Source organism: Myodes glareolus, chromosome 22 (assembly GCF_982192425.1).
Source record: "Myodes glareolus chromosome 22, mMyoGla1.1, whole genome shotgun sequence".
NCBI classification, from domain to species: Eukaryota; Metazoa; Chordata; class Mammalia; order Rodentia; family Cricetidae; genus Myodes; species Myodes glareolus.
The window spans coordinates 11,196,498-11,216,858 of record NC_142047.1 but is presented as its reverse complement, the minus strand read 5'-3'; the positions used below and the strand labels follow the sequence as shown (position 1 = coordinate 11,216,858).

At 39.5% G+C, this 20,361-nt stretch overlaps 1 protein-coding gene across 1 annotated transcript in view; it reads right to left on the bottom strand.

Moving 5' to 3' along the window:
* Positions 1-1,356: 1,356 nt before the first annotated feature.
* Positions 1,357-20,361, bottom strand: part of Usp38 (ubiquitin specific peptidase 38) — a 33,564-nt gene continuing 14,559 nt past the window's right edge. The window contains exons 5-10 of the mRNA XM_048447537.3: positions 18,304-18,462; positions 15,678-15,871; positions 10,399-10,492; positions 7,983-8,089; positions 5,188-6,553; positions 1,357-2,552 (exon numbers count right to left, since the gene is read on the bottom strand). Of these exons, the coding sequence (XP_048303494.2) occupies positions 2,391-2,552; positions 5,188-6,553; positions 7,983-8,089; positions 10,399-10,492; positions 15,678-15,871; positions 18,304-18,462 (2,082 nt within the window). The 3' untranslated portion in view covers positions 1,357-2,390. The remainder of the gene's footprint in view (positions 2,553-5,187; positions 6,554-7,982; positions 8,090-10,398; positions 10,493-15,677; positions 15,872-18,303; positions 18,463-20,361) is intronic.

The following is a 20,361-nucleotide window of genomic DNA, read 5'->3' as shown; positions in this document are numbered from 1 at the left end:
TTTAGCAGCGATGGCAGTTTCATTTGATCTGTCTTGCACCGAACTGAAGAGAAATACCAATGGTCCTCTGCTCCGTCTGTAACACGAGAGCTGAACAACATTCACAGAGCACGGGAAGGACATGGAGGTACCGGAGACAGAGAGGCCCGGTGACAGTGTATAAATGAGGCAGCACTAACAGCTGTGTGAGGGCAGGTCAGTTCAGGGTGCCACCTTATGAAGTTCAGCTGAATGGGCTTCTCGCTTTCCAAACACATGAATAAAGCAAGCTGTTAGTGATCAACATTTCTCATCTTAAAAGAAAGCCCTCAACTTTGGTATTGGTTATCCAACTAAAATTTGCATAATCCTAGTACTACTACTAGAATTTACACTTTCTCATTTGTAATCATGTTTTGACATATAAAATCCTTGAAATCTTTGACAGTCACAGGTGGAACTGGGAACTTACTGCCTCTGTGTTAGTTCCAGAAGCACCTCCACCCAATTTTAATCCAATTTCTGCAATGCTAAGACTGACACAATCTGGTTATAGTCATCATTCAGCATGTGCTAACTGAACACAGGGTAACTCAGGAAAGCACTGTCAGGACCAGAGGAAGCCAGCTCTAACAGGCTGTGTTCAGAGTCCCCCTGGTGACTGGAAACAGGGAGGGTGGGGGCAGCAGGATGAAGATGAGGAGTTGTTCTTATTCACTGCCACAAAAGCTGGGGAAAGATAAACCTCAAGTCACCAAAGGTCATTATTTCCTTAAAGTGTTTTCAAAATAAACACACGATCAATCTTCAGAACAATACATGGCTGTGGATGTGTTAAAAGAGCCAGGAAGAAGGGTATTTGGGACAACGTTTGAGTACTGTATAATCAAGACCCAGGAGGACTGACATGTTTCCAGGCCAAAAGAAAATAAAAAGAACCCTTCCTCCCCCATACAAGAACACCCCAGAACCAAAAAAGAACAGTAGGGATGGTGGGGTGAGGGGGTAGGGATGGTGGGGTGAGGGGGTAGGGATGGTGGGGTGAGGGGGTAGGGATGGTGGAGTGAGGGGTAGGGATGGTGGGGTGAGGGGGTAGGGATGGTGGGGTGAGGGGGTAGGGATGGTGGGGTGAGGGGTAGGGATGGTGGGGTGAGGGGGTAGGGATGGTGGAGTGAGGGGTAGGGATGGTGGGGTGAGGGGGTAGGGATGGTGGGGTGAGGGGGTAGGGATGGTGGGGTGAGGGGGTAGGGATGGTGGGGTGAGGGGGTAGGGATGGTGGGGTGAGGGGGTAGGGATGGTGGGGTGAGGCATTTGAGTACTCTCTGAAGCAGAGACTATAAGGCAGGAGTCTCAAATAAAGAAAAAAAATTCCAAATATACAACTCTAAACATATTATCAATGTTTAATGTTTTGAGGATTCAGTAACAAATCAATTGAAGATCTTTTACTTAAACTAGCTTCATTTCCTCTGAATTTTTCTAAGAGTTAGAAATTTACCATTACACTTACTGCTTTAGAACCGTCAGATTTTACTTCTGAAAAAATCTAATACCTTTAAAAATTATAATTTTAATGTTAGCACAAAATTTACTTCCTAACATTTTGTTTTAGAAAACTTTCTGCAGCCAAAGATACCTATGTTTGAATTACAGTACTGCAAGGCACATACAGGACTCAACTCCTGTGAAAACACACAAGAGATACACTCCCTAAAACAGGATTTTAAAGTCCTTGGACAACTGGAAATACTACAAAGTCAGGTTAAAAACACTGCCCTTACAGGGTCATGCACCTTCTATAAATTCATTCACCATGTGTGTGTAAATAATCCTTTAAAAGACACGAGTTCTTGAAACCAAGAGTGATGCTGAGGCCAGCATGCGCAGAAGGCCCCGAGTCTGGCAGCTGAAGTCTAAACTGTTATTGCCTCCAGAGACTGGGCATCTTTACTATTCCCAAAGACTTGAATTTAATAATGGGGTAATTCTACCAGAAACAAAGATTTTCATTTTTCTTAAAACAACATATATATTGAACCTCTAGCTCAATTCTTTTATAAAGAATGCTAAATGGATTATTTTCGTTCAGTAAAACTGAAAATACAACATTTAAATCCTTCTACCAAATTTAATGCAGCTTAATTAGGGACCAGGTATGCTTTTTTCCTCTCAACATTTTTGGTCAAGCATGTCTAACCATAAATGCAAATGGAAGTTTAAGAGGTAGATTTTTTTTTTCCATGATGCATTTTGTATTTCAAGAAAATAAAAACACTGAGTGTGTTTTCTTAAAGTATTTGGGTCTAATGAAAAGAAAAATAAGATAGATATGCTATCCATTACAGCCTGACATTTTAACAGCCATAGTACTGGATGTTTTGTGACCAGATGCATTTTCAATTCTCTCAGGGTCAAAATACGAGTCTGCCAACTGTATTAAATCCTCCTCCACCCCCTCCACCAGTTGGCCCACAGCTCCCTGGTGGATCATTGTCATCAAATCCATTGGGCCGAAATGAACATGAAGCAGATGCAGCTTGTAGGGCCCGGGCACGAGCATTCAACTCTTGTTCCTAAAATTAAAAGTAATGTTTATGAAATTAAAAAAGCTATATACAATGGATAAATACAGCACATATACAAATCTTCTAAAACCATCTTTGTCTTTACCAAGCACCCTTCATTTAAAAATACTGGCTTCAAACCAGGCATAGTGTCACACACCTTTAATCCCAGTACTAGGGAAGCAGAGGCAGGTAGACCTCTGAGCTCTAGGCCAGCCTGGTCTACAGAGGGTTCCAGGACAGCGAAGGCTACACAGAGAAACCCTGTCTCAAAAAATCAAAAATAAAATATGATAAAATAAAAGCTGACATTTTTTTTTTAAGTAGTTACCACTTAGGCACACAAACAAAGTACACAACCACCTTTGGAGGAGACAAGGCAGAGGGCAAATTCCTCGTGGAGCTGTAGTGACAGACCCCGAAAGTCACTGCTCACTATTTATTTCACCTAACTACTAAGGAAGGGGACACTCCTGGGAAACTTCCCAATCCGATGGCAGTCTTTAACAGCTATGATGCATTTGGAAGTGTCTGAGCGCAACACTAAAGGCACGGGTTTCCCTACCACTCTCTTAGACTACTTAAAGAGTCAGGCAAATCTCAAGAAACACTGGTAAGTAAAATGAAGCTATCTTCTTACAGTGGGACTTAGGACTCTTTCCTACTAGTTTAATAGAGTGCTTACCAGGAAATCAGAGATATCTGTCTATGTGCCAAGTGCATATTAGATGCTGAATAAATCCTAATACTCTTATTTTAGAACAGAAGTTACTGGGAAGGCGAGCTGGCCTGGCGACTGGAGTATTTCTGGAACCCACATGGCAAAGTGATGATGACTCCCATAAACTGCTCTCATTTCCACATGTTAACAACACACACGTTGTATATATATGTATGTGTGTATGTGTGTGTATATATATATATATATATATATATATATGTATACACTCATGCAAAAAAATTAAAAAATTGTAAAAAGGTCATTATTTAGTTTTACAAAGAGCAATTGTGAATAGATAATGGCAGAGTCATCGGGCAGGGTGTAAAACTGGACCCTAAAAGAACAGGGAAAAGAAGGGCCACTCATGCTCAAATGCCATGTGGCCAAGGGAATGGGTAAGCCAGAACACAAGGATCTGGACTGCATTCCAAGTAGGAGCAGCTGTGGCCATAAAGCACGCTTGCCAGTTCAACGATGGATAAACATCGTAACACTGATAATCTGTTTACGAGGGAAGGGTGTAGTGGGCCTTGCACTAGTGTACAGTCTGTGCTGTAGATTTTTCTATTGCAACGGAACCCTCTGCTCTTCTTTGTCCTCTTCGACCTCCACGTCAAGTGACAAAAGGCCAAGGAGATGGACATATCCTGCTTTTTTACCTGGATATGAAGTCACGAGAATGGGTATTAATGGTAATCAGTCCAATTCTAAAATTCTAATTATTTTGTAAAGTCAATTAATTAATGCTTGCAACACTCTAAAACATTGCCATACCCCTCTAAAATTTATCATGTATCATCCTTTGGATATTTTATAGCTCAGTAAATTTGAAAGCCTCTGAAAAAAATTTTCCATAAAAATCTGTTAATGGCTCATTTATTCCCTTCTAATATTTTATGGGTTCTGTGAACTCAAAACTGAAAACTCTAAAAAAGTTACCTTTAAGCTCATAGAATTATTTGAACTAGCCACTTATTATTCCTGTAATTTCATCTGTGAATTACTGCTGATCCTTTTTTTTTGTTTGTTTGTTTTGGGGACTGGTTTCTTTATGTGGCATATGCCTGCCTCCAACTTGCAATCTTCCTGCCTGCAGTTCCTTAGTGCTGGATTGCAGGCATATGAAAATCACCACCACTCCTAGCTTCTGCTGGCTCTTTTTGCTGACACAAGTTTGAAAATTTCACAAACAAAGGAAATAGTTTCTTAAAAAATATTCATAGATGAATTGATCTCTCATTAAATGTTTAGTCCACAGCTTCTACTTCCCAGTACATGCTCTATCAGCCCTTGGCTCTGTGGCAGACCCCTGAAGAACAGATACCCTTCACATGCTCATTTTAGTTCATCTGAACCATCTGAATGCAAATAAATGTTCCTTAAAACACTACAGGAAAGAGCCTGCAGGAACTGGCATCAAACTGAGCTGTGGGATGGTGAGGTGATTCCGAGTGCCTGTTCTGCAGGCCTGAGGTCTGAGTTCAGCAGACCCCATGAGAGGGAGAAGGAGATAACTGGCTCTACAGAGCTGTCCCTGACTTCCATGTGTGCACCACTTCCCACAGTAAATAAAACAGAAACAAGTTAGCACGTGTTTTCCCTGTGGTGGAACTCAGGGACAGGGAAGCAGGACATTTACACTCCATTAAACTGTTTCTGTGTGGCATGATTTTATAATCTTTTCTAATTAAAAGGACATCTTTTGCAGCTATAAACAACCAAGACAGAGTTCTGAAGTCAAACAGTTTTCTATATTACATATAACTGGCACCTTTCACACTACATTTACAATAAGTTTAAATATATAAATCCAGATTTAAGCTTCAGTATCCCTGAAAAATGTGTTCAGTTTAAAATTAGAGCATCAGACTAACTTCCTATTATTTATACTGCCCAGAAATGACACTTATATTTGCAACTCACCTGTAGATACAGTTTGTTGTCCTTTGTTATGGCGTCCATTAGCTCTTTCTGCAGTGGTGGGTCTCCATTGACCCAGACACCACTGGCTGGATTGTCACCGCGTATGCCATTAGCACTGTTCTGTTTTTTGTACAAAAGCACGTAAGCTGTGTCTTTTGGAAACCTACTTGTGATTTTCTGGACTGACTGAAACGAAGTAAATGTCACCCTGCTGTCATTAAATAAAAACCACTCTTGTGACATTTCCTTATTTTCCAAGTCCTGTTCAATGACTGCACTGGGGCTTTCTCCCCTTAGTAAACAACTCTGGGAGGGGGCTAATGCCAGATGTTCAGACTCGGGGCACATCTGGTATGAAGACTCTGTACCTGTGATGTTTCTGGCATAAGAATAGTAATGTCCACTTTCAGAGGACACCCCAGAGTGCACAACAACAGAACTTAATAAGTAGGGCACTAGTGTGGGGCAGAAAGCTTCTTCAGTTGCAGAAGGCTTTAGTTTTTTAGCTAGGTTCTCATTAATATCAGTGAAGTCAACATCTACAGACCAACTTTCCGCCAAGGAAGAGAAGGAAGCAGTTCTTCTAACTGGCAACTCCAAAACCAGTGGCAGTGACACATTGTCTAGGATTTTCCTTCTCACATGGTACTTCTGGTCATACGAGAACCTCAGGAGGGTAAGAATAAGGTACTCGGGCTCCTCCGTGATTTGCATAGTTTTCTCAGCATTCTGCAGAGAGGCACAGTTTTCACAATAGTATTGGTTGTCACCAGTCAGAATCTCTGGAGCCAGAAAATAGTTTAGTAAGTCAGTTACCGAAGGTGTGGCTTCACCTCCTGGATTCTGAGGCACATCCTTACTGATGAGAATCTTTGTAGACTCACTAGTGACAGAATTGTTTTCTGCACAATGAAATTCAACAGGAGGACTGCCTAATATTCTCTCATTCACAATCGAGTCGCAGACGAAAGCTGCTGTTGCTGGGTTATAAACTATTGGCTCTTCCTCCGGGTCAGCCACACTGGTTTGCATTAGGCCATCATCTTGTGCACTAGGTAAGGAAGCTGGATTTTGAAAAGACAAGTCTTCCACAGAAGGGGCAGGGCGAAAGGCCAGCGAGAGGTCTGTGAAGGCCTCCAGCTTCTGTGAGGTGCTCCTGCAGTTCAGGCAGCAGACATGGGTCCGCAGCTTCCCTCCAAACATCCTCTCTACTAAAGTCTTCTCCTCACTGGCACTGGTGCCAGGAGACCCCGTGGCTGCAGCTGCCTTACTGGACACTTCCTGTAAAGAAGTGTCAGCACAGGCCGGGCCTTCTGAAGGTTCATGCGAGGACTGAACGCGTAAGATCTTTTCTTCTTCATGGAGCCTGCAGGAGGGTACATCACCACATAGCCAAGTTTAATGCTACTTATATTTTGAGATCTTGATGACTTATAGAAATATGTTAATTTAATCCAGTAAAAAGCTTAATTTAAAGTTTTTTCTCCTCTTTTCATCAAGAGTATGAATGGTAGAGTTCAGGAAAGCCTTAGAGGACTAGCCAGAACTCTACGTTCACTTTGTTGCTCCTGCACTGCTGTTGTACAGCCCACGTCCTACTGGAGTCAACCACAATGGCTGCTGCGCTGTCTCACACACCTCTCCATGTGCCTGATGTCTTGGCAGCCTAGCACCAAGAAACCACTGACTGTAGGAAAGAAGGCAGGCTGTGCAGGCTGAGCCCAGCTAACTTTACTAGTCAGTCATACTACAGAAAGGAACAAAGACAGAGAAATGCACTGATAAAATGTTTTATTAGTAAGTGGTAAAAAGACACTATAACTTACCAAACCCTTATAAACTGGCTCTTAAAAGGTTTTGGTCTCAGGGTCCCTTTATAGTCATTAAAAAAACCAAAACCAAAACAAACCCTATGGAACCGGCGTCCCAAGTTGGCACTGTTCTGGAAGGTCATGAAACATTTAGGAGGTGTAGCCTTCCTTGCTGGAGTACATTGCTGAGGGAGGCTTTGAAGTCTTTCTAGCCTGGCCCCATCTCCTGTGTTTGCTCTGCTCCCCAACTGCCAGGCCGACTTTAAATTCCTGCTGCCATACCTTCTCTGCCCTGACAGACTGTCTGTTCTCTGCAATTGTGAGCCAAAATTACCTTTTCCCTTAAAGCTGATTTTGGCCATGGTATTTTATCAAGTGTTAGAAAAGTAGAATATATACTTTATATATTATATACTATATATAGAAAAGTATATATGTGTGTGTGTGTGTGTGTGTGTTGGTTAAATGTGTGTATGTGTGTATATACATAGTATATAAAAACAGAATAATATATAAAACAACATTTAAACATGAATCCATTACATATCAATATGCAGCATTTTTAAATGAATGGCACTCCTTCACACTCTGTAAGTATTCTAAGCATCTGGCTTCATAGAAGACAGCTGGATATTGGTATCTGTACTGCAGCCTTTCTTACTGATATCTGCTTCTTAAAGATGAAATATGTGAAGAAAAGCTGAGCTCCCATAGATATGTAGTGAAAAAAATGGGAGGACTCAACAGATTTTGTAGGGTCCCTTATGAATCTTCTGCTATGTTTGAACAGGTACTTTAAAGTGAAAGCATCCAAAACAAAAACCAAATTAAAAACAAAGAAAAACCTTAAAAACACACAGTTAACACAAGGGTATTTTAAAGATCAATTCTGAAAAAGTGTGCTTTAAAGCTAAAATCAGCATTAAGTGGCAGTAAAATACTAAGAGAAGACACAGTTTAAATGAAATTTAAAATACTCTGTACCTGTCCAGCAGAAATCTGAGGTACTCAGAGCAGTCTTGCTGCGACCTGGGAGTAAACCACGGAGGTCTGGAAGCCTCAAAGAATATCCGAGGTGCATATGCTTCCCTCTTGACAGCAGAAAGGAAAATGTAAGACAGTGACTCTTACAGCATACCAGTAACTGACCCTGCAACATGACCCTTAATAAAGATGGCTTACAACTCTACAGCACTCCATTTCCACTGAGACGCGCCAGGCATGGGTACAAACTCAGAGGCAGTGAAACTTTTACGTTAAGCAACTTTTAGCCACAAATGAATTCTGCAGAGAACTGACATCCAGAAAAGCTGAGGGACTAGCTCAGACAAGTGGACAGCAGGGTGATTACATCAGGTCTCGGATGTGTCTAACTCAACATTCTGTCTCTGGCATTTGTCCCTCCACGACACACATGTGTTTGAGTCCCTAATTTCTTTTGAAAAGCTGAGTGTGAGAATGATGCTAATGAGTGGTGTGTGTTTGTGTGTGTGTATGTGTGTGTGTGTGTGTCTCTAGTGACAGAGCATTAGGAGCTACCTGAATCTACTTTATTGAAATTTTCTGTCTGGTGTAAGTCATACACGTGTGAAATGGGAGCATTTGGAATAGTTGTTAGAACCCTGATAATCCCCTCCCACCCAGAAGTACAAAGGCAGTTGAAATGGATTCTGGGGCCATCAGGTTCAAATCCCAGATGTTTTCACAAAAAGGAACTGCACAGACATATGAAAAGACCCGACTATGATGTGAATACCTGGAATTCTCTCAATATCTTAAATACTGTGGCATAAGCAATAGTGCCTTCTCAGTCCAGGAGAATGCTATGTGTTAGAGTTGTTTCACAGCTCTCAGAAGGTCAGCATCCTAGCTGGGGGCCAACTTCAAGTTAAGTTCATTTTTCTCAGTCAACTGGACACATATTTTTATCAACAGATTACAGATCCTCCTGCCTCTGCCTCCTGAGTGCCACCACCTCCACCATGAACCTTCTCTTTCGTTCTTGAGAGCAGGGAAACCTTCTAAGGTTTTCTTCCCTAATAGCTCTGGTTTAATAAGTAAATAAAGTATACATATCTGCATAAATACACATACATGTTTATGTATAAAATAAATATAGACTAATGATTAAATGACTAAATTTCTAGAAGACATAGGAGAGGAGAGAGGCTTTTGTTTTGGTTACGATTTAGCACCGCTTTTGTCCCCTGTCTGATCCTCTTGCCCCACCTCTTGAATACTTGATTACAGGGGTGTGCCGCCACACCTGGCCAAGAGGTAGTCTTAATTCCCTGGGTCCTAATGTCAATTTGTTAACATATTTCTCCCAGATAAACAACATATGAGTATATTAACAATTCTAAAGTCTTGACTGTCACTTCTTGATCCTGTTTTTATTTTTCCCATTTAAAAATATTTTATCTGTATTCCTGGCACTTAAGAGGCAGAGGCAGGAGAATCGGGAATTCAAAGCCAGCCTTGGTTACATAGTTTGAGGCTAGCTTGTATCACACGTGATCCTGTCTCAAAGCAAATTATCCCTGAGATATTTCTTAGCTTGCATGCGGGACACACAGCATTGCCATGAACTCAATCCTATCAAGTGTTACTCCTGCTCTCCTCCAGCTCTAACTACCTGTAGTCACTGCCTCAAGCTGATTTCCCTGAATTAATTTGTGAATATAAAAGGTCACCACAGAGTTTTAATGCAAGGACTTACGAGATGAATAATATTTATAAAGATCTGAAATTACAATGAAAGGTACATAAAAGAAAATAGAAAAAAGCTGGGCATGGTGACTGGTGCATACCTTTAGAGGCAGAGGCAGGCAGATGAACAAGAGTTCAAGACTAACCTCAAACTATACAGAGAAACCCTGTCTTGAAAAACCAAAAAAGAAAAAAAAGCCTAGACTACAAAATTATTTTAATTGTTCATTATTATGTCAATATTAAGTCTCTGTAAACTAAAAAACAAAACAAAAATCAAGCCACACCAAAAGAAATCTCAACCACATTTACATCTTTTCTTCCCCCTTCCTCCCTCTTTCTGAGACTGGGTCTTGCTATATGCACAGCCCAGACAGGTCCTGAGCTCACTGCAGGCCTGCCTCAGCCTTCTGAGCTTAGCTTTAAAATTCTTTCCTCATGAAGAAGACTGCTTAGTGACAGCAAATTAGACTTTCTGTATAGTAGGTTTTAGAACAATGTATCCGCAGGGATGGGAAGCAGATGAGACAAGTGTGCTCGGTGTTTAGGCAGATGACTAACTTAGAGGACTGGCAGATGTCTTACCCTGGGGAAGACATGATACATAATTCCAGCAGTTCAAAAGACATTGTAGTGTATAGTTTAAAGAACACTATCATGGAGTTAATATGCACATATTACAGATACTCACTTGTGTATGAGCCAAAAAGGCAAAAAGATGTTGCAATTTTTTCATTAAAGAATTACACCCATTTAGATTTAAAGATAACACTTGTCTTCTGAAACTGAAAAAGAACAAAATATGTTATATATATACACACACACTTTTTACAAGAAAAGCTAAAAAGAAACTGGTTTGGGAATTATTATCCTCAGTTACCTGACTCATAGGGTGGCCTTTAGCTAACATTTACTAATACACATGTACTGTCGTGAAGGAGGACAATAAATGGATGGACTATATGCTATTTCGAGACAGGGTTTCTCTGTGTAGCCCAAGCTGCTCTACAATTTTCTTTGTAGACCAGGCTGGACCTCCTGAATTCAGAGAGATTCCCCCTGCTTCTGCCTCCTGAGTGTTGGGATTAAAGGTGTGCACAGCCTGGCTCTTCTTCTTCTTCCTCTTCTTCTTTTTAATAAAAGTAAATCTTAAATATAAAAGAAGTATGATGCAAGCCAGGTTTGGTGGCATATACCTGTAAACCATCACTCAGTAGGCAAAGGGGAAATATGAGTTTAAGCTAGTCTGGCTACCAAGTGAGTTCCAGGCTAACACTGGAAGAAGGGAGGGAGAGGGTGAGTTTACTCAAACAAATAAAACAAATAAAAGAAGAAACACACAAAAAGGGACAAATTATCCCAAAAATAATATAGAAATAATTGGTTAAACATCAAAAAAAATTACTTCAAAGTAAAAAGGGATTTTTTTTTTTTGGTGTGGGCCTAAACTCTAGACAATACAAAAATTAAAAAAATATATAACAAAATACCACAAATTTGAATTGTATGACTGGAAGAAAGCAAACACCACAGGATTATCAATCCGAGTTTATACAAATTGACATGAAGTAAACAAAACATCAACAGAAAGACACACAAAGAAAATAATAGCTCATTCATTTCATTTTGCTCTGAGTAAAGGGGAAAATTCCACAATGGTCAGCAATGTTCACATAAAAACACAAGAACTAACTAACTGTGAGCAGGCTGTGCACATGTAGTCTGTAATCCTCAGAGTCTGATGCGGGAGGATCATGAGTTTGAGGTCAGGCTGGGCAAGACCCTATCTTTTCTAAAAATAAGAAAACAAGAATAACATTTGCCCAATTGTGAAAAATTTAACACCAATTAAGTCAAGTGCTGTCAGAGGTTTAAGGTCACAGGTACAATCATATACTGGTCCATAAGGTCCAATTTGGCTGGGGAGATGACCAGAGGGAAAGGTGAGGACCTAAGCTCACATCTGCAGCTCTCATGTGAAAGATGGGCAAGATGCTTCTCTCCCATAACCCAACACTGTGGGCTAAAGACAAGCGGATTCTGGGAGCCTGCTGGCCAGCCAGTACAGCTGCAGCAGGGAGCCCCAGGCTTCATGAGTGCCATGAGGTGAAGAAGCAATTAAGGAGACATCTGGACTCCACATGCATCTGCAGGATGAACAACCCTCATTTGACCCCTACAGTGTTTAAGGGAGAGTAATTTGGCATGTTTCAGTCAAAGAAAACCTTATCTGCACATGGTTAGAGCAATGTCTGCTATGAACAAACTACCTGATGGTCAGCAAAGTATAGGTAAGGGGAAGTCAGGTTAGTAAGATGGTCCAGTGGGAAGGTATTCTTGCCACACAAGTCTGGAGATCTGAGTTCTAGTCATGGAACCCACGTAAAGGTGGAAGGACAGAGTGGACTTCTTCTGGTTTCTACCTGTATGTCATGACATGCATGCATCTTCCCATCCCACACTAACAAATAAATTTAAAGCAAAAAAATAAAAATAAAAACTATGTCCTACTCACTCAGAGTAACAGATCTGTATTGCTTTCACATGGAAAAGTTCTTAAGTGCTAAAATTCAACAGGATTCTTTCAACATGTGTGTGGACACATACTAATCATATGTAACTGGTTTTTGTATTAGATTAATTATAGAAAAATAATCTGGAGCAATCCATATAGCTGACATTTTTGAGAATGTATACACTTGGTTTTTATTGAGGGTACGTTTTTAAAACCATGAATAAGAATTCATGTATTCCTTAAGAGTTCTTCCTGTTCTGTTCTGAGATATCATTATTGGTCACCACCACAATGCTTTCTAGTTACAGTTGCTTTTGGTCCCTACTTTGCATCATATGAGATGGCTGGCAAGGTGACCTCTAGTGGTGAGATGTGGACTCTTCAGTCTTAGATCTAATGCCTCCAGTGTCTAAGAGTACACACCTTTATTTAAAACAACAAAAGTTGCCAAATACAAACCAACCAACAAAACCTAATGAAACCCTACTGAATTCTTATAATCAGGGACAAACACAGAAACCCAAAGCTAAACACCCTAAGAGCCTGATGCCTCCAGGTAGGTGCTAACATCTCCCATCTTGGAGTCAGCTCAACTCTATTGGCACTAAGAGAAAAATACATTTTTTTTTTTTTTAAGGAAAAGTTGACTATAATGTTGTACCTGCAAGGGCAGTATTTTTTATTTTATTTTTTATTTTATTTTTTTGAGATAGAGCCTCATGTAGTCCAGGTTAGCCTTGGACACAACACATAGATGAGGACCACCAAGAATGTATGCTCCTCGTGCCTCCACCTCCCACATGCTGGGATTACAGATGTGCAACACCAAGCTTGACTTTATGAGGTGCTAGGGATCAACATTGGGATTCATGCAGCCAAGGCAGGTACTCGAGCTGTATCTGAGCTACTCCTCCAGCACAAGGATGCCACTCAGCTAACAACAAACTGACTTCAGATTTCCTGCTTACAAAAGAAAATTGATTTGAAAGTAAATTCAGGAATGTAAAGGAGCATGCCTCTTTTACACATCTGATCAGTAACCACCATCATGGCAGGGAAGCAGAGCCAGGAGACACAGAGAGGAAACAGGAGGTGCAAGATTGAAGAGAGGTGATAGAATGTAGATTAATATAAATGGATTAATTTAAGTTTTAAGAGCTAGTTAGGAACAAGTGTTGTGGGATAACCCCTCTGTATAGTGTGAATGTTTTATTACTATTGGTTAAAAAAGAAGCTGCTTTGGTCTATAGCAAGGCAGGATAGAGCCAGGTGGGAAATCCAAGCAAAGATACATGGAGAAGAAGGGCAGAGTCAGGGCAGATGCCAGAGAGCTCTGGAACAACAAGAAATACTAGAAAACAGGTAACACCATGAAGTCCTGTGGCAACATATAGATTAATAGAAATGGGTTAATTTAAGTTATAAGAGCTAGTTAGTAATAAGCCTGATCAATAGGCCAAACAGTTTATAATTAATATTGAGCCTCTTAGAGTTTTAAAATAAACTGGGTGAGGAAAAAAAAAGCCTCTGTTTACATATATTGCTTCAACACGGAGCTGGAATTTCTATATAAGACCTAACAAAGTTTAAAAAAGGGTTCTAGACATATAAAAATGGAGCCACGAGCAACTTCATAGTTCATGTCTCTCATTCTGGGCTTAGGTAAAGAACTGCATCCCCTGGCCACAGTGGGCCTCAGCTGCAACATGGCGGACTCCCACAGTCTCTCATGGGCCTCATAGTGAAGAGGCTTCTCCCAGCACTGAGAGCTTGAGAGCATAGTGTGGGTGTAAGAACACAGCTGCACGCTACTTAGTACTGCTGCCCAGAGTTGGGGCAGTGAGTCTCACTGGAACAGAGGGGATGGTCCTGACTGCCATGTGCCAGCATCACTCACTAAGATAAGCAGTACAGACAGCTAACACCGTACTTTTATGATCTGTCTCATGTGATCAAAATAACACATATACACAGTAAGGCCAAATTTAGGCAGAAAGCCTCTAAATGGGTCACAGTGTATTTGATAAAGGTGCTTAGGATTGGGAGAGAAGAAAGGATAGACACAGTCATAGATTAAAAGATATTTAAAGATAATAAAATGAGGTCTTTAAAAAAGGAATAGAGTAATAAAATTTATAATAAGCCATGTAAAATGGAAAATACAGAGTCTGATTATGTGTATTATTGTGTTTTCTTTGTTTTTTTAAAGTGTTAATGAGCTAACTGCTGAGAAACATTTGATTTTGGGGGCTGCTAAATTAAACCAACATATATATTTTAACCGTCTCTTGACTTCAGAATTTGGGTCTGGGATAAGTAGCTTTGGAAAAGAGGTGTTGTTTTTGCTTCCACAGAAGACGAGATGGATTACTTCCGGGTTAATATGGTTTGATCAAGGAAGAGTCCCTGAGAGTTCTCTGAGGGGAGTGATGGCCCAGGGGATTCAACATCCAGAACAGCTTCAAGGAAACTGGCCGAGACTATGTTGCCTCAGAGACTACCGCCAAGATTTATCCATAATTCTAAATTTTCTCAGGGTCCCTCAAGATCACCAGCACCTACCAATCAGCAGGAGGTAGTCTAGAGACCTATTCCAAAATTCTCAAAATATTGTTTATAAATGTTTGTTTCCATTTAAAGAGGGTTGATTGTTATTGATCAAAGTAAATTTCTTTCTAAAGAAAGAAAGTTGTGACATAGAAACGGGGAAAAAAGGGTAATTATTAAACCTACTTTAATAAACAACTATTAATCTTGGAAAAAATTTACATTTGTATGGATTTTAGTTTATTGATAAAAATTTAAGATTAATTTTTATATTGTATGTATATTTCTACTCTTGTTTAAGATATTGTGTTTATACAGCACCATTAAAAATGTTATGTATAAGAAATACAGATTTATAATAGTCATCTGTAATAGTCAAACTTAAGGTCATGTTAGTTAGGTTTTCTAGATAGACAGATATATTTTAGATAGACAGGCATCTTCAAACACTTCAAAGATCTATAGAATATGCATTTACTGTTTTAATAACTTAGAATTCTTTTGGTGTGAGACACATCTGCTCCTGGAAGCACTGATCTACTTCTGAGAGGAGGATGGGCACTGAAGACAATCTATTTGGAGTTTGTTTTCTTCTTGCAAAAATTGGCCTGAGCAATAGACCAAATGGCTTTAATTAATATTAAGCCTCTGAGTGATTATTTTAAAAGTGGCTGTGGAACTGGGTGGGGCAGAAAAAAACCTCCGTTTACAAAAACCTAAGCGATAGGTGTGCTTTCATAATTAATAAGAGGTCTCTGTGGCGTTATTTGGGAGCTGGCTATTAGGACAGAGAAAGTCTTTTTACAGGCAATGTCAACATTCATGCCGCTTCCATGGGAGGGGTGATTCTTGTCTTCTCAGCATGTATTCATTTCTAGTTAAGTCAGAACACTCACAAGTAAACTTACTCTGTAGCCATAAACAATGCTTGTAAAACACTGTTCATGTAACATGTGTTTCCCAGGTTAATAAGACCAGTTTTCCCAGTTTCAGATTTTCCAGAAAGTCTAGACAAGCAAGACGCCAAAGCATTGGATTGAGAAGTCCAGGCACTTTGATTGAGAATCAACTTAATCTTCTCTTCACTGGGTTTAGGAAAATCCTAGGTTGTAATAAAAAAGAAAAAATAAGTTTAAAAGTAAAGTAAAAGTTATTTTCCAAATTAACAAGCCAATACCATAATAAGGATTTTCCCCACTGACATTTAAGCTTTTTTTGCTCTCACTCATTTTGTATATTACTGGCAGCATTTGGTCAGTCCTAAAAAAATTAAATATTTCGGATGGCAGCTAATTTTGATGGTCAGCTTGACTGAATTAAAAACAAGAAGGAGTTAATCAGGTACACTTCTGGGTATGTACGTGATGGTGTAGACTGGCTTAATTGAGGGGACAGACTCACTCTGAATGTGGGCTATGCTGTCCCATAGGCTGGGGCCCAGGACTAAATAACACAAAAGGAAAAGGAAAAAGCTAGCTGAGTGCTGATATTCACCTTTCTCTGCTTCTTACTCTTCTAGGGGTGGATGATTCTCGAATTATAGCTGAGAGCTGCTCTTGCTACCATGATCCCTACAGTGATGAAGTAGGCCCTCAGACTGAAAGTCAAAAGAATCTGGCTTCTTGACACTAAGCTCATCACAAGCAGAAAAGTAAGAGACATGGGAAACAAATGTATCTTAAAATCTTAAGGAGGTTTATTTGTCTATTTTTTGAGACAAAATCTGAACCTGTAGCCCAAGCTTGGCTTGAACTCACAATAATCCTCTTGCCTCAGTATCCCAAGTGTAGAGATCATGGACATGAGATAACATGCTTGTCTTAAAATATTTTAAAGTTGAAGGAACAAGAAATTCAAATCATATGTCAATTACTCATATTCAAATTCTGGTTCACTGCTCACTCAGAAGTACTCAGGACTAACTCTAGAAATGATGGCCTAGAGTAGGAATGACAAGTCAGGTTAGTGTAAGGACCTCAGACTGTGAAAAGTAAAACTCAAATCTCATGTTTTGCCTTCTAGAAAATCACCACTACGGCCAAGTAGTACCGCACACCTTTAATCCCAGCATTCGAGATGCAGAGGCAGGCAGATCTCTGAGTTCGAGGCCAGACTGGTCTACAGAGTGAGTTCCAGGACAGCCAGGTCTACACAGAGAAACCCCGTTTTGAAAAACAAAAACAAAACAAAAAATTAAAAAAAAGGAAAACACTATGACACAGTCTTCTTTCTTAGTAAGAAAGTAAATAATGTAGTAAGCAGAAAATGAAATAGAAATTGAAGTGTCAATGACTTCACAGCCAAGTAGAGCAATGGGCAATAGGGAACACTGGAAAAGTGACTTATGCTTAAAAGATTAGCTTTTCTAGACTGAGATTGCCATCTAATGCTCACACTACAGAAATCTAACACTTTGACATTGTATTTTAAGACGCCCCTCCCCACCCTTTTCTTTTGGCTGTTGGCAGCTGGTAGAAATATTTTCCTTAGCCCGAGAGCTCCAGATGTACTGGAAAACTGAAGAGTCTGTCAACAGAATGGCAGCAATAAGGGCATACAGTAATAAGCTATCAAGTCTGTGGCAAAACTTCCGTACGTAATCTACTTCGGAAAGGGCAGGGTCATACCAGCACCACAGAGGCCTAATAGCACTGTGTTTTAGACTCAGTCCTTAGTCTGAATTAGTTGGATATAAAAACATTCTTATTTCCCTTATACATATGGGTAGTAAGGCAATGTGGCCTGTATATTGTATTTCCAACATTAATATCATGATTAGAATTGGTATGTAGTAACTTCTGATTAAGCCTGGCTGAATTAAGCTTTCCAATTCTTTGACGATACTGATTTTCCAGTCAACCATTCCTCAATACAGACAGAAGCAACACTTTTTTGAACCTGCCATTTACTGAACTTGAAAAACAAGGTAAACAAATAATTTAAGTAACAATTCTAAAAAATATAGACATTCACTAAGTCTACAACACAAAAGAAAACCAAAATAGGGAGGGAGCCAGTCAAGTATTTCCTTGATTCCAAGATCGATTTAACTGTTCAACATTTCTGATACTGAGATGCAAAACTGATGTCTGCATGCATTCAATGTAACATACTGTCACTAGCCAATTTCTTTAACAGCTCTTATAAATTTAAAGTAACATATTTTACTTGATGGCACCACAGAGCTAAGAAATGTGCCGACTGATTTAGAATGGTGGTATCAAAAAAGAACAGAGAATGAAATCATCTTTTTTTTCTAATTCATTTTTTTTTCATTTTATATACTAGCTCTAGTTCCTAGTTTCCACTCCTTCCTCTCCTCCCACCCTCCACCTTTCCCCATGCCCTCTCTTGGGGAGTCAACCATGTCTGGTATACCAAGTTAAGGCAGGACCAAGCCTCTCTGCCCTGTATCAAGGCTGCCCAAGTGAAACTACCACCTTAAAAGCAGCTCATTATGTAAAAGAATGCATTTTGCCAGACTGGTTTGTTACAGTGTCTGCGGCTCACAGGACTGGTACAAAGCCATCATACCTTTACTGCCTCCAGAATAGGTTCGTAGAGATCCGGAAATCCGGAGTAGTGATACATCATACAGTGCACCAACTCCGTTACCTGCACTAAGAAGGCTGTGCTAGAAGGCAGGCCATCACTTCTGAAGGAGTGAACCAAGTTAACTACATGAGGAACAATCTGAAGAGAGAAGAGAAGCATTCTGTTCACACAAGTTGACAGCACATCCCCAGCCTACAGACAGAACGCAATTGTTATGTGATTAGCATACACTTTTCTGTACATTTAGTAATGTTTTTCTTAATGAAGTCACATGATTGTAATCATGTTAAAAATGTATTTTTTATTTATATGTGTATGTGTCTGGAATCAATGTCTCCCACATGTGTGTAGGTGCCTCTAGAGAACAGAGGATGGGTAGAACTCCCCTGGAGCTGGAGTTACAGGTGGTTGTCAGCTACTCAGGTCCTCTGGCGAGCACTGTTAACCGCTGAGCCATTTTTCCAGCTCCTGTAATCTCATTTAATACTCTTCTCCCTCAGTTCAGCAGTAAAGTATATGCCATCAAAACCAACAACCTACGGAAACTCCACGGTGGAAGGGGAGAACTCACTGTCAAATTGTCCTCACAATTTGACACACACACTATAACACAGACATATAGACAGAGACACACACATATCATAAATAAAATAATTTTAAAAAGGGCCTGTGAGCTGCCTTTGCAGGTAAGGTGTTTACTAACAAGCCTGAGGATCAGAGCTCTGTCCCCAGAACCCACATGGTAGAAAAAGAGAACCAACCTCCATAAATTGTCTTTTGACCTCTGTAATGTGTGTCATGGTATGTATACAATCACCCTAAAATACCAAGTAGTTGTAATATACAAGTTTCAGTCATTGTTGCATTTAAAAAATGCCATCAGTTGAAAAATGTTATAGTTATTCTATTGACTAGATAAATTTTTTTAAAACTGTTTTGGGGTACTAAAGCTCAAGCTTCACCTTTGTTTATGCCAGGCAAGTGCTCTACTATTGAGTTACAACCACAACCCAACCAGATTAACAGAACATTAAAAATCCCAACCTGGAATCAGTGAAAGAGCTCCACCTAGTGTAAGTTTGAGTTTAAATTTTTCAATTGAAAAAATTATATACTTTGCATAGGAGTATGAACTCCAAGAAAGTCTCTGAAATAACTTACATATTTAACTAAAATTGTGGTTAGATATCAGGATTACATTGTTGGATAAGCACATGAATGATACCTCAAACAGAATCCTTATTTACAAACAGCTGCTCCAAAAATAAAGCCAATCAAAAACATCGACTATTTTTTATGAAACTGGAAATAAAAATTGAAAAATTTAAAGGCTCATTACTGATAAAAATCTTGAAAATATTTAATATTGATAACCAGTACAATAATGATCTTTCATTTAAAATCAGTCTAAAAGCCAACTTATACAAAGATTAAGACAATATAATCAAAAAGAAACACTTTATTTTACAGAAATGGCTATTATCAGGATGGAATACTTTTTTAAGTGATAAAATGATTCATCATTTTATTTTTTTAGAATATTTTTTAAACTAATTATTAATCACAATCTTATATTATGTATGTACACTTCAGAACACCTTTGCAGCCCCTACTCCTGAGAAACTGCAGTCGGAGTTCTATCAGGGTTGTCTCATCAGACGGTACTAAGAACAGCTGGTACTGGCCCAGTCAGCAGTCAGATTCCTCAGTCAACAGGAATATCTGTCCCGCACTGTCTGGATTTATTCTGTTAAATACATTAAATCATAGGGTAGCCATTATGCCACCTTCTTTAAATTCAATTCTATTAACAGTTACTGATAAGGTCAAACTAGCTTTAAATTTATGATTTTAAAATTTAACTTTTTATTAACTGAAATTGTTCTTAAGACAATTCAAATACATATATAAACATTCTAATTATTCTCATTCCAACACCCTCTCTTCCTAAAAAAGTTTTATTTTATGTATTTGGGTATTTTCCCTGCATGTACGCTCATGTACCACATGCATCCCTGGCCTGGTGCCCAGAGGCGT